We start from the raw sequence: 12,166 nt of genomic DNA on the forward strand, positions 1-12,166 counted from the left end.
TCCTTGACAACTTCAGTCTTTTCTCTGTTTATCATGATGTTGCTTATTGGTCTAGTTGTGAGGATTTTTGTTTTCGCTATGTTGAGGTGTAATCCATACTGAAGGCTGTAGTCTTTGATCTTTGTTAGTAAGTGCTTCAAGTCTTCTTCACTTTCAGCAAGCAAGGTTGTGTTGTCTGTGCAACACAGGGTGTTAATAAGTCTTCCTCCAAACCTGATGTCCGTTCTTCTTCATATAGTCCAGCTTCTTGGATTGTTTGCTCAGCATACAGATTGAACAGGTATGGTGGAAGGATACAGCCCTAACACGCACCTTCCCCAACTTTAAACCACACAGTTTCCCCTTGTTCTGTTTGAATGACTGCCTCTTGATCCATTTACAAATTCATGAGTGCAATTAAATATTCCAGAATTCCCATTCTCTGCAATGTTATCCATAATTTGTTATGATCCACACAGTCGAATGCCTTATCATAGTCAGTAAAACACAGGTAAACATCTTTCTGGTGTTCTGTGCTTTCAGCCAGGATCCATCTGACATCAGCAATGATATCCCAGGTTCCACGTTCTCTTCTAAATCCGGCTTGAATTTCTGGCCGTTCCCTATTGATATGCTGCTGCAGCTGCTTTTGAATGATCTTCAGCAAAAGTTTTTCTTGCATGTGGTATTAATGATATTGTTCAATAATTTTTGCATTCGGTTGGATCACCTTTCTTGGAAATACAGGCATAAATATGGATCTCTTCCAGTTGATTTGTGAGGTAGCTGTCTTCCAAATTTCTTGCCATAGATGAGTGACCACTTCCAGTGCTCCATCCGTTTTTTGAAACATCTCAATTGGTGTTCCGTCAATTCCTGGAGCCTTGTTTTTCACCAATGCCTTCAATGCAGCTTGGACTTCTCCCTTCAGTACCATCGGTTCCTGATCATATGTTACCTCCTGAAATGGTTGAACATTGACCAATTCTTTTTGGTATAGTGATTCTGTATTCCTTCCATCTTCTTTTGATGCTTTGTGCATCGTTTAGGGTCGTACTGCGGGGGCTTGGGTGTTGCTGTGCTGCTGGAAGCTATGCCACCAGTATTCAAATATAGCATGGGCACCCACGGTGGACAGGTTTCAGCTGAGCTTCCAGACTAAAACCAAGTAGGAAGAAGGACCCAGCAGTCTATTTCTGAAAAGAATTAGCAGGTGAAAGCTTTTGAATAGCAGCAGAACATTGTTTGATATAGTGCTGGAAGGTGAGCCCCTCAGGTTGGAAGGCTCTCAAAATAGGACTGGGAAAGAGCTGCCTGCTCAAAGACGTGGATGGAGCCAAGACTTCGGGACCTGCATTTGCTGTTGTGGCGTGACTCACTTTGAGAAGAAACAGCTGCAAACATCAAACATCCGTTAATAATCAGAACCTGGAATGTACGAAGTATGAATCCAGGAAATTGGAAGTCATCAGAAATGAAATGGAACACATAAAGGTCGATATTCTAGGCATTAGTGAACTGAAAAGGATTGATTTGGGTCATTTTGCTCAAATCTGACAGTCATAGGGTCCACTGTGCCAGCAGTGACAACTTGAAGAGGAATGGTATTGCATTCATTGTCAAAAAGAAAATTTTGAGATCTGTCCTGAAGTGTTGTGCTATCAGTGATAGGATAATATCCATACACCACAAGGAAGACCAGCTAATACGACTGTTACTCACATTTATGTAGCGACCGCTAAGGTCAAAGATGAAGAATAGTATAATACTAGTAATTAATTAAAATAGAAAAAATACACAGATACATATCCATATGTCTTATAGTTTATTAGTGCTGTTGTAACAGAAATACCACAGTTGGAAGGCTTTCACTCACAGAAATTTGTTCTCTCGCAGTTGAGGAGGCTGCTGTTGTTGCTATGTGCTGATGAGTCGCTTCTGACTCATAGCGACCCTATAGGACAGAGTAGAACTGCCCCTTGGGTTTCCAGGGAGCAGGTAGCGAATTCGAACTGCCAACCTTTTTGGTTAGAAGTCCAAAATCAGGGTACCAGCTTTAGGGTAAGGCTCTTTCTCTGACAGCTCTGGGGGAAAATCCTTGTCTCATCTTCTCTAGTGTTCTGGGAATTCCTTGTTTTTTTGGCTATCTCCAGATGGCATCTATCTTTGCCCTTTTTTTGCTTGGTTTTTGGTCCGTCTGCCTAATCTGCTCTTTTTATATCTCAGAAGTGGTTAGGTTAAGACACCCTTTTCTGATAGGGCCTCATTAACATAAGAAAGAAAACGCTGATCCCAAAGAGGATTGCATTCTGTGTTATACAGGTTAGGATTCCAACATGTATTTTTGGGGGGCACAATTCAGTTCATAACACCTTTCAATCTTTTTGCCAGAAATAATGAGTTCCTTAAAATTGCAAGGGTCTTTATCTTATTTTTGTTCTTTTTTTTTTTTTCTTCAGTGAAGGTCCTTTATTGCCAGTGTGTGCTGTGCATACAGTGGGCAAGAAAAGTTGAAGGAGTGGGTTTACTATTTGCTTTTGTTGTTTTTAGACATATAGGAAAGAGTTTGGGAATGGAGGAGCCTAGGTGTGATTTGGAAATGCTGGCGAAGGTGCCTTATATAGCTGATCTGGAATTTGAAATATGACTGATAATTAAGGACCTGAAGAGAAGGGGAAGTGTGGCCAATTTGGAGGAATGGAACAAGCAAATTGTGAAGGTGGAGTGGTCAAGAAGTGACCCAGGCAGTGAGGAGACCAGTTTTAGTGGTACCGAGGGTTTGTGGTGAGCATGGCGGCTGACTGTCAGTAAGGTGAATTCAGTTCATATAGGGCTGCCAGTGCTGGGATAAGTTGGTCATGCTGAGCACTAATTCAATAACTTTGCTTTATAAAAACGTTTATTTTGATGTTCCTGTAGATCATGCCCATGTATGTTTTTACATTTAAAATTAAGTTTTCATACATTTTTAAAGAGTTCTGTCTTCCCTGAAGTCCTTTATCTTTCAGAATTTAAGGTAACGGGTTCTGAAGGACTTTAGAACTGTTTAAACGTCTGTGTTCTGGGTGTTCTCTGCTTGCTCCACCAGATCTCTGCTCTGCCCTCCCCTGCCGTGCTTTGTGCTCACGAGGGCTGACTTGCATGGGTTGCCTCCTCTGGCATCTCTTGCTTTGTGGCTCTGATAGATTGACTTTGGCTGGAACTGACAGAACCACCAGCATAAGATTGCGTGGTGGGATAAGAAAGAGATCCAGGTCACTCCCCTCCTGCCAGACACCAGTTTGGCAGTGGTCTAGCTTAGCTGTATCCGCAGACCCTGCGGGGCGGTCCCTCTCCCGTGTCTGTGCCCTTACCAGGCTCTGGTGCTGCCGTTTCCATCCCTTGTCCTTCCAGGCCTGGGGATGGAGATGGCTGCTTATCGGCTGGAGCTTCACCATCTCGTCATTTCCCTTAATCCTGTTCGCACCCTGTGAGTAGTCGCTTCATTAGACTCTTCATCAGACTCTGAGGTTGAGTGTTTATTACCTGTTCTTTTTCACGTTAAAAAATTGCTGCCTCTCTAAGGAAGTCATATTAAAACTTTTGCTAATTTTTTGTGTATAATTTTGTTCATTTTTGGAACTTGCCCTGCTCCCTACCCCATATTCATCCTTATTCTAAGGTAATAGCTGAGGCTTTATTTTGAGCTGGGACTTGTTGCAAAGGTAGAATGTTTTCTGCCATCTTCCCTGGTGTCTGCTGGCTGTCTTTACTCTGATATTCCTCAGGAAACTCCCGAGATGTTTGGAACTCAGTGTCCTCAGAACTGGAAGGATCCTATTTTTATTTCTTGTTATATACTTCCAAACATCCATTCACAACCATGCATAGACAGCCTGCTTTTTCATCTGTAATCTCTCTTCTGGTGAATAATAATGCCTTTTATCTGTTGCCAAAAGTGACACCTTGCTCTCATCTTGACTGTTGCCTTCACCTCCTTCTCAGACTCAATCTGTCCTCAAGTCTTATTGAGTGCAATTTGGTTTGAACCCTAGCATGTAGCTTTGTGATTTAGGTAAGTTATTTAGGTTTATCACTTTTGTTTCTCTTATTTATGGAATGAAGAGAATAAATCCTGTGCCCTGGCATTACTGTGGTGACTACAGGAGGTAGTATATATAAAGTACTTGACCCCTGTCAGAATCATAAAATGGCAGCTGCGGGTATAAACCAATTGCCTGGCTTAACAGTATGTTATGAGCAGAAAGAGTGAGCTTTTAGGAGGCAGATGGATCTAGGTTTGACTCTTCTCTTTTTACAGTTTTCTAAGTTTAGACCGTCATAATTTGCCTTTCAGATTACTGTAATCTTCTTAATAAATCTCCCGTTGTCTAGCATTCATAAAACTGTTAGTCTGGTTTCTCTAAAAGGACAGTGGGATCATGGCATCTCCCTACGTAAAACCCCTCAAAGGCTTACTGTTGTCTTCAGCTTAAAATTCAAATTTCTTGGTACAGCATACAAGGCCCCTTTTGATAGGAAGTTTTGTTCCATTTTCAAATTTCATTCTCCTAGCTTTAGCCACATTTATGTATTTCCTGGAAAGGCTGTGCTTGTTCACCTTCTTCCCTTTTTCATCCCATCATCTTTCTAAGCGATACCAATCTCCTCTGGGAGTCTTTTCATGACTACCTGAGCCTGGGTTGGATGAGCCTCCTTTGTCTTAAAATATGTTTTATTCTATCATGTAATTTTGTATTTTGCATTTATATGTCCATTTGTCTGTTTATCACCAAACTGAGAACTCCTTTGGGACTGTCCCTCTTTTTTATCTTTGTTACTCCAGATGGAGAGTTTGTTGAATTTTCTAAAAAGTTTGTGTAAACCGGTTTTTAGAGTCAGACCCTAATTTAAATGCCTCAGATGAGCTCACTCTTTAAAGAAACTTCCAGTGACTGTTTTATACAGTGAAGAACTCCCGTGTTGTAAGTGTCTGTGGGTCTTCATAAATCTAGCCCACGCACCCAGAAGTATGGCTACACACAAAGAGTAGAATGCTGTGTAAATTCAGGGTAAAGCTCATTCAAGGTTGGCTGCTGTTAGGTTTGTGAAGTCAGGATGGAGTGATTCACAGTTGGAAATTAATGAACTCTGTGATAACCCTTACACAGAAACGTGAGGGGTGTTCATCCTGACAACTCAGTGCTTCAAAACCAAATCTTGAGTCTAGGAACATAGGATGCTAAGACTTTCATCTTGCACGTTAGAATTCTTTTTCAATAATGCTGTATTTTGTGACCTAAACGAGACATGATAGATGAGGAAAAAAAATCACTTATTTTATGATGGCATTTTTTCTCATAATCAGTATGCTTAGAAAGTTGGTTATTGTAGAAATTAGGAGGAGGAAATATTGTTATTTGGGAATACGGTAATTAAAAAATTGTTCTAAGGGACTTTGGAGTAGTTTACAGGGTTAAAGGATCCAAGGACTTAAATATTTTGAGACCATTACCTCTTGTCTTCTGATGGATGGTACTATTTGTGATGCCTGAAAAATAAATTTAGATTTGATGTTATCATGTAAATTTTAAAATACATTTTTATTTTCGAATAAGTATAATTTAGGAGAGAGGAAGATAAAACTGTAGAGTAGTACAGAATTCTTTTAATACTAATTTTCTTTCTAAACAGGGAGTTTTGAAAAATAAATGGTCGATACTCTACCTCCTCCTCAGCCTTAGTGAAGACCCGCGTAAGCAGCCAAACAAGGTAAATGGTTATATTTTAGCAGCTTAACGTCTTCTAAAAAGAGACTTACTGTCTTTGGTTGGGAGAATTATACCAAATTTTGGTAAGAATCAGGTTCTGTAGTTAAGGAAATAATACGAGGAAAGCAAAAAGCTTATCTAGCCTTCCAGACAATCAAGAAAGGTCAAGAGACGACTTCCTTTTTTTAGGCCACTTGTAACCAGTGGGCAGATGCTTTCCAGAGTTCTGTTTTTAATTACTGCAGGTGTAATAAAAAATAGTCTGCAATAAAAAAGAGCATACTTATCAGTTCTCAAAACTTTTACTTGTGAGGTTGTGAATACCAGCACAGATAGATAATCCTGTGAATTAGAAAGCCCTTCAGGCCCTTCTGTGCTTTCAGTTAACATTGTGAACGTCAGTTACGGTAACGCCAGCTAAACCTTCATGTTGCCACCCAGGGTTAATTTGTGTCACATGCACTGTTTGAAAGCTGTTTTGGCGGCTCCATGTCCTACAGAGCCTAGTATAATGAGATATTCTATTACAGAAACCTGAGTGCTTAACAGTTGAAGACCGTGGGTGAAAAAGTCCCACTTCTCTCTAAAGCTTGGTCTGCGTAACGAGCATCTGCTTATTTTAGCGTAATGCCAAACTTTGAACCATTACTTGAGCTTTCAGTTTGATAAGATTTTAAATCAGTAGAAAGTATTTAGTTATCGGGCAGTCTGAGAGTTGAGGATCAGAAAACTTTCTAAAACGTTATCAGTTTCACCATATTTTAAAAGTATAACTAATTTATTGTTCATTGAGTGCCAAATCCAATCAAAGAAATTGAGAGAAAATCTGAAGATTATCTTTGTTGATTTGGGAAAAGTGTTCTATGATTTCATATCTCCGTACTCCCAATGCATCTTTGTTTTATTTTCAGGTTTCTAGCTATGCCGCATTATTTGCTCAAGCATTACCAAGAGATGCTCATTCAACTCCGTACTACTATGCCCGGCCCCAGACTCTCCCCTTGAATTACCAGGATCGGAGCACCCAGTCAGCACAGAGTTCTGGCAGTATGGGAAGCAGTGGGATCAGCAGTATAAGCATGTATGCCCTGAATGGCCCAACACCAACGCCACAGTCTCTCCTTCCTGGGTAAATTCAAGCTTAAATGTATACATGATTCAGTAGTAGAAACAAACAAACAAAAATCCTCAGACTTTTAAGAAGGCATTTTGTGTTTGTTAAAAGCATCTTTAGTTCCTCATATGTGTCAAGTGGTGTTCCAGGTGCCGGGTTAGGTGTGATTTGTCTTAGGATCTTAATCTTCCTTAAAACTATCTTCTAAAGGAGAATTTTTTCCATTTTTTAATCATAGTTGATTGTAAAGATTTTTCATTAACTCTTAACCTATTAATGAAAATGCACATTAATAAAGGATGTGGTTCACAAGTGTACTGTTCACAGCCTTTTATCTGAGGGTAACCGATTCTCATTTCTCTTACTGTATTATTCTCATTGAGTATTGTTCTCTTCATCGATGTGTTTTTCTCATTAAAAATTAAAACAAAAATAATTACCAAGTAAAGCTGTCTTGGAACCCTGGTGGTGCAGTGGTTAAGAGCTTGGCTGCTCACCAAAAGATTGGTAGTTCAAATCTACCAGCTGCTCTTGGAAACCCTATGGGCCAGTTCTGCTCAGTCCTGTAGGGTCGTTGTGAGTTGGAATCGACTCCACAGCAATGGGTTTTGCTTTAAAGCTATCTTACCCTGAAGGACTGAGATCTTTAAACTGAGAATTACGGTATCTTAGTGCATGTGGATTGAGATGATGGATTTCAGGAATGCACAGCTCAGTGTCCCGTGCTTTGTAGTTTAACGTGCTGTCACATCTGGCTGTGTTCTGAGGAAATAGAGAATTGATGGTTGAGAATAAAGCACGTGCCCGTCATGATTACGGACCTTTAGAACTTGGTCTTTTTACATGTACATTTCTATGTGTAGATACACAGGTGGCTCTGCTTTTTGCCCCACTACATTCCCGGAAACCACATGAAATCAGATTATCGTGAAGTGAATGTTTTTCCAGAAGAATAGTGGCCAAGGGTTCAGCATCGGATAAACGATGTCTGCTGTGTGGATAGAACACAGTTGTAAATCGTCTGGTGATTTAATCAAATTGTGTTCAAGATATCGGAAAACAGAATGTGTGTATAACACACATTGGTTATAAAAGAGGTCTGGTGGTCTCTAAAGGCAACCTGTGAAGTGTTCAGAAGTGGTAGTCTGTAAATTTAAGGCTCATTCTGGCTGAAAGAGTCAACTGGCATTTACAATTTAGGATTTGAATGGATTAATTTTAGTAATGATAAAAAAAAAAAGGCTGTATAGAGAACCTTGAAATGAAAAGGTCTTTTAGGATCATTCCCTTAAATTTATAACTATATCTAAAGTCTTTTTATATCTAAAGGTTTTTGTGGACTTTTTTTTTTCCTATTAAAAAATAAGGGAAAAAAAAGGCTGCTTCAGTTTTTTTCTCCTCTCCTCTCTCCCTTCGCTATCAGATTATAGAAGGACCCTCTAATATTGCACAAGTTCTTCTACTCAGAAGCAGTAGGTACAGTTGAGGTTCTTATTTTTATGTTTTGTAGTCACAGGAAGTGATATTTCTGTTACATTTGTCGAAGCGTATTAGAAATGCTTGTAGCTGTCAGGCTCTTGGATTTTCAGGCGTCTTTAACATATTCTCAGAATCACTGGAAGGAGGCTGTCTTCATGTGGGATGTGCTTTTGACTTACGTTTTATGTGTTTGTACATTTTAAAAAACCAGTTGAAAATTACAGTATTTCTTTCACACTGACAGCTGAGGATAGGGAAGAGGAGTAGTCTTAGAGAGGCTTTTTAACTCCTCTGCTCAGTAAGGAGCCCTGGTGGCGCCGTAGTTAAGAGCTCGGCTGCTAACCAAAAGGTCAGCAGTTTGAATTCACCAGCTGTTCCTTGGAATCCCTATGGGGCAGTTCTGCTGTGTCCTGTAGGGTCCCTAGGAGTTGAAATTGACTCGATGGCAATGGGTTTGGTTTGGTTTCTGCTCAGTAAATGTTTAGTACATGATAGGTGTTAATTTTGAAGTTAGAATTAGTGGTGTGTTTTTTCAGAGTGCTTGTAGGTGTGAGTGATGTGTATTAGGTAGTTGTAAAGCAAAGTCCAATAGACTTTGGTTTTTATGATGAGAAATATGATAGGAGTGACAGTAAGATGATTCTCAGCTCTCTTGTGCCCAGTGTTTTAGTTGAACGAATCCAACTTAGCACTTAAGAAAGGTGGAGACTAAGATGTTCGGTTTGAGTGTTAGGCTAAGGATTTCAAGGAGGCTGGAAGAGTTTAAGGGATGTAAAGCTGATTGTTTTTATAAACTATTTGGTTAGGGTAAAGTATTGTATCACCTATTTCAGATTTATGTATTTGTGTAATTCAGCATAGTAATATAAAGAAAACTTTCTAGACACTCTTGTTGTGTTTTCAATGAATAGTATGGTTGTTTAGAGATATAAAATGGTATTTCATTCTATTAGACAGTCTCATCAAGCTCCAGGAGTAGGAGATTGCCTTCGACAGCAGTTGGGGTCACGTCTTGCATGGACTTTAACTGCAAACCAGCCTTCTTTACAAACCACTACCTCCAAAGGTATCCCAAACGCTGTTTCTCGCAACATGACGAGGTCAAGGAGAGAAGGGGATTCGAGTGGTGAGTAAGGGTATATTGTAAAATAGCTTTTCTTTGAACATTTAGAATTCATGCTTCCTTTATTTTAAAATACTGATCAAGGAATCCCCACTTAAAACCTTTTGAACCCATTGCTGTTGGGTTAATTCCAACTCATAGCAACGTTATAGGACAGAGTAGAACTTCCCCATAGGGCTTCCAGGGAGCGGCTGGTGGATTCGAACTGCCAACCTTTTTGTTAGCATCCATGCTCTTAACTACTACTCCACCGGAGCTCCATTAAAACCTTTTAGTGGTTTCTTACTATGTAATCAAAAGCTAATTTTTTCATAAAATTTGTTTCATCCTAAAATGTTTAGTAATTATTCTCTTTTTAAAATCATTATGTAGGCACTGTGGAAATTACCGAAGCAGCCCTTGTCAGAGACATTTTGTATGTCTTCCAGGGCATAGATGGCAAAATCATCAAAATGAGCAATACTGAAAATTGTTATAAAGCAGAAGGAAAGGTACAGTATCAAAGTACAGTTTGAGATATTTTTTAAAAATATCATTAAGACCAGGGAGCTGTTAATTTGTCAGATGTTATTACGGTAACGAGGGCTCGATTTACAAAATGGGGCATGCCATTCAAGCTGCACTGTTAAATTCTGGTTTATATTTCTTAGTCTAGTTTGTGGCTTGTATAATTTTGTTACTGGAATGCTTTTTGTAATCAGTGTGTGGTTCCTTTTCCATTTATGTTTTCCTTGTAGGCACTGATACCTCTGCCCTTTATAGATTATTTTTGCATACTGTTACGGTAATCTCAGAGGTACCTTACAAGTTGGTGTCTTTGCCATTGACACAGAATACCAGATAAGGTGTCTTTGTTTTTGTTTTCATCTTCCAGAAACAGAAATGAAGAAACTGCACTTGCCACAACCTCTTTGTGTTTTTATGTAGTGTTTTACCATGACTCTTAGCTTGTTTCTCAAATTCAGGGTCACAGACTGTGCCTTAATAAGGAGAAATGGTAGATCTTGGGTAAGTCACTCTTCACGGAGTGACTTCACAGAAGTTGTAACGTTTACTTCGGACTGTTTTAAATCCTTGCCTGTCAGCTGATGTTTTCTTGTTTCCCTTCTCATTGTTTTCACTCTTAAAGATGATGGATATTAGTTTTAACTTGCACATGTTGAAGTAAGAATTATAGTATTTAAAGTGAAATGGGTTATGAAAAGTCATAATTAAAATTCTAGTGTTGATATGTAATTTTTCACTCTGGATATATTTACTTTTTAGGCAAACCTAAACAAATCTTTGAGAGATACAACAATCAGACTTGCTGAGCTGGGATGGTTACATAATAAAATCAGAAAATACATTGACCACAGGAGTTTAGACCGCTCATTTGGACTTGTAGGTCAGGTATGTTCACTACTAAGGGAAGAACATTTGGGATGCAGTTCACTTTGGGAAACATGTAGTCTGCTTCAACTCTTACTGAGAACATAATTTTTAAGAGGGTTCTTTTTAACAAGAGAAGCTTTGATCATAGACTGCTGTTATCAGTCAGGATGCACCCAAGGAAATAGAAACCACAGTAGATATGAACAAAGATAATCTAAAATAGCAAATTGTTTAAGTAGCTGTTGGAGGACTGTGAAAGCAAAAGGGACCGGTGAATAACACAGAGCTTGTGACTGGGAAACAAATATAAGAGATTGCGATTATCAGAAACCAAAAGCTTGGTGGAGGGGCTTCCAGCAGACTCAGTTTTCTGAGAAGGGGACTGTTATGAATTGAATTGTGTCCCCTCAAAGGAAAAAAAAAAAAACAAAAAACCCATGGCGGTTGAGTTCATTCCGACTCATAGCGACCCTATAGGACAGAGTAGAACTGCCCCATAGGGTTTCCAAGGAGCGCCTGGTAGATTCTAACTGCTCACCTTTTGGTTAGCAGCCATAGCTCTTAACCACTATGACTCCAGGGTTCCTCCCCTCCCCCCACCAAAAATATGTGTTGTAAATCCTAAGGTCTATGAGTCAGAATTGACTGGAATGGCAATGGGTTTATGCCTATGGTTATAATCCCATTTGTCAATGCATTGTCTTTGTTATGTTAATGAGGCTAGATTAGTATAGGGTGTATCTTCACTCAGTCTCTTGAGATATGAAATAGATTAAACAAGCAGGCTGGGAGATGGGGGAAGAGAGATGCCAGGTCACATGAAGATTGCCCAGGGGCAGAAGGTCAGAAGAGATAAGGACTTTCTTCCTTTTCTCAGCTGACAGAGAGAGAAAGCCTTCCCCTAGATTTTTACCAACTTCTGCAGTCTGAAATTGATCGAACATGCAGTCAGGATGCATTGATAAAATTACTGGTGATTGGAATTGGAAAATTGTTAACAAAGAAGAAGGATCGGTAGTTGGAAAATACGGCTTTGGTGATAGAAATGATGCTGGAGATCACATGATAGAATTTTGCAAAATCAACAATCTTTTCACTGCAAATACCTGTTTTAAACAACATAACCAGAGACTATACAGATGGAATTTGGGACTTGCCAGCCTCCACAGCCACGTGAGCCATTTCCTTTTTTATAAGGTCCGTGAGTTCTATGAGACATTGTGCTGAATTAGGAGAGAGAGAATAGTTGATGTTAGAGATAGTGGAGTGGTACAGCAGCTTGGAAAAGTTGGATATTTGGGACATCTTTAACATCTGCCTTCTAGGAAACCCTGGTGGCATGGTGCT

At 39.5% G+C, this 12,166-nt stretch overlaps 1 protein-coding gene across 3 annotated transcripts in view; it reads left to right on the forward strand.

The window, feature by feature from the left end:
- TUBGCP3 (tubulin gamma complex component 3) overlaps positions 1-12,166 on the forward strand; it is a 116,774-nt gene that overhangs the window by 17,213 nt on the left and 87,395 nt on the right. For all 3 annotated transcript variants that reach the window (XR_002786781.2, XM_003414044.4, XM_064275215.1), the window contains exons 4-8: positions 5,653-5,730; positions 6,641-6,858; positions 9,276-9,448; positions 9,818-9,936; positions 10,712-10,837. Coding sequence is in view for 2 of the 3 variants with exons in the window: in XM_003414044.4 (XP_003414092.1) it covers positions 5,653-5,730; positions 6,641-6,858; positions 9,276-9,448; positions 9,818-9,936; positions 10,712-10,837 (714 nt within the window). In the remaining variant the exon portion in view is untranslated. The remainder of the gene's footprint in view (positions 1-5,652; positions 5,731-6,640; positions 6,859-9,275; positions 9,449-9,817; positions 9,937-10,711; positions 10,838-12,166) is intronic.

Source organism: Loxodonta africana, chromosome 23, assembly GCF_030014295.1.
Source record: "Loxodonta africana isolate mLoxAfr1 chromosome 23, mLoxAfr1.hap2, whole genome shotgun sequence".
NCBI lineage: Eukaryota > Metazoa > Chordata > Mammalia > Proboscidea > Elephantidae > Loxodonta > Loxodonta africana.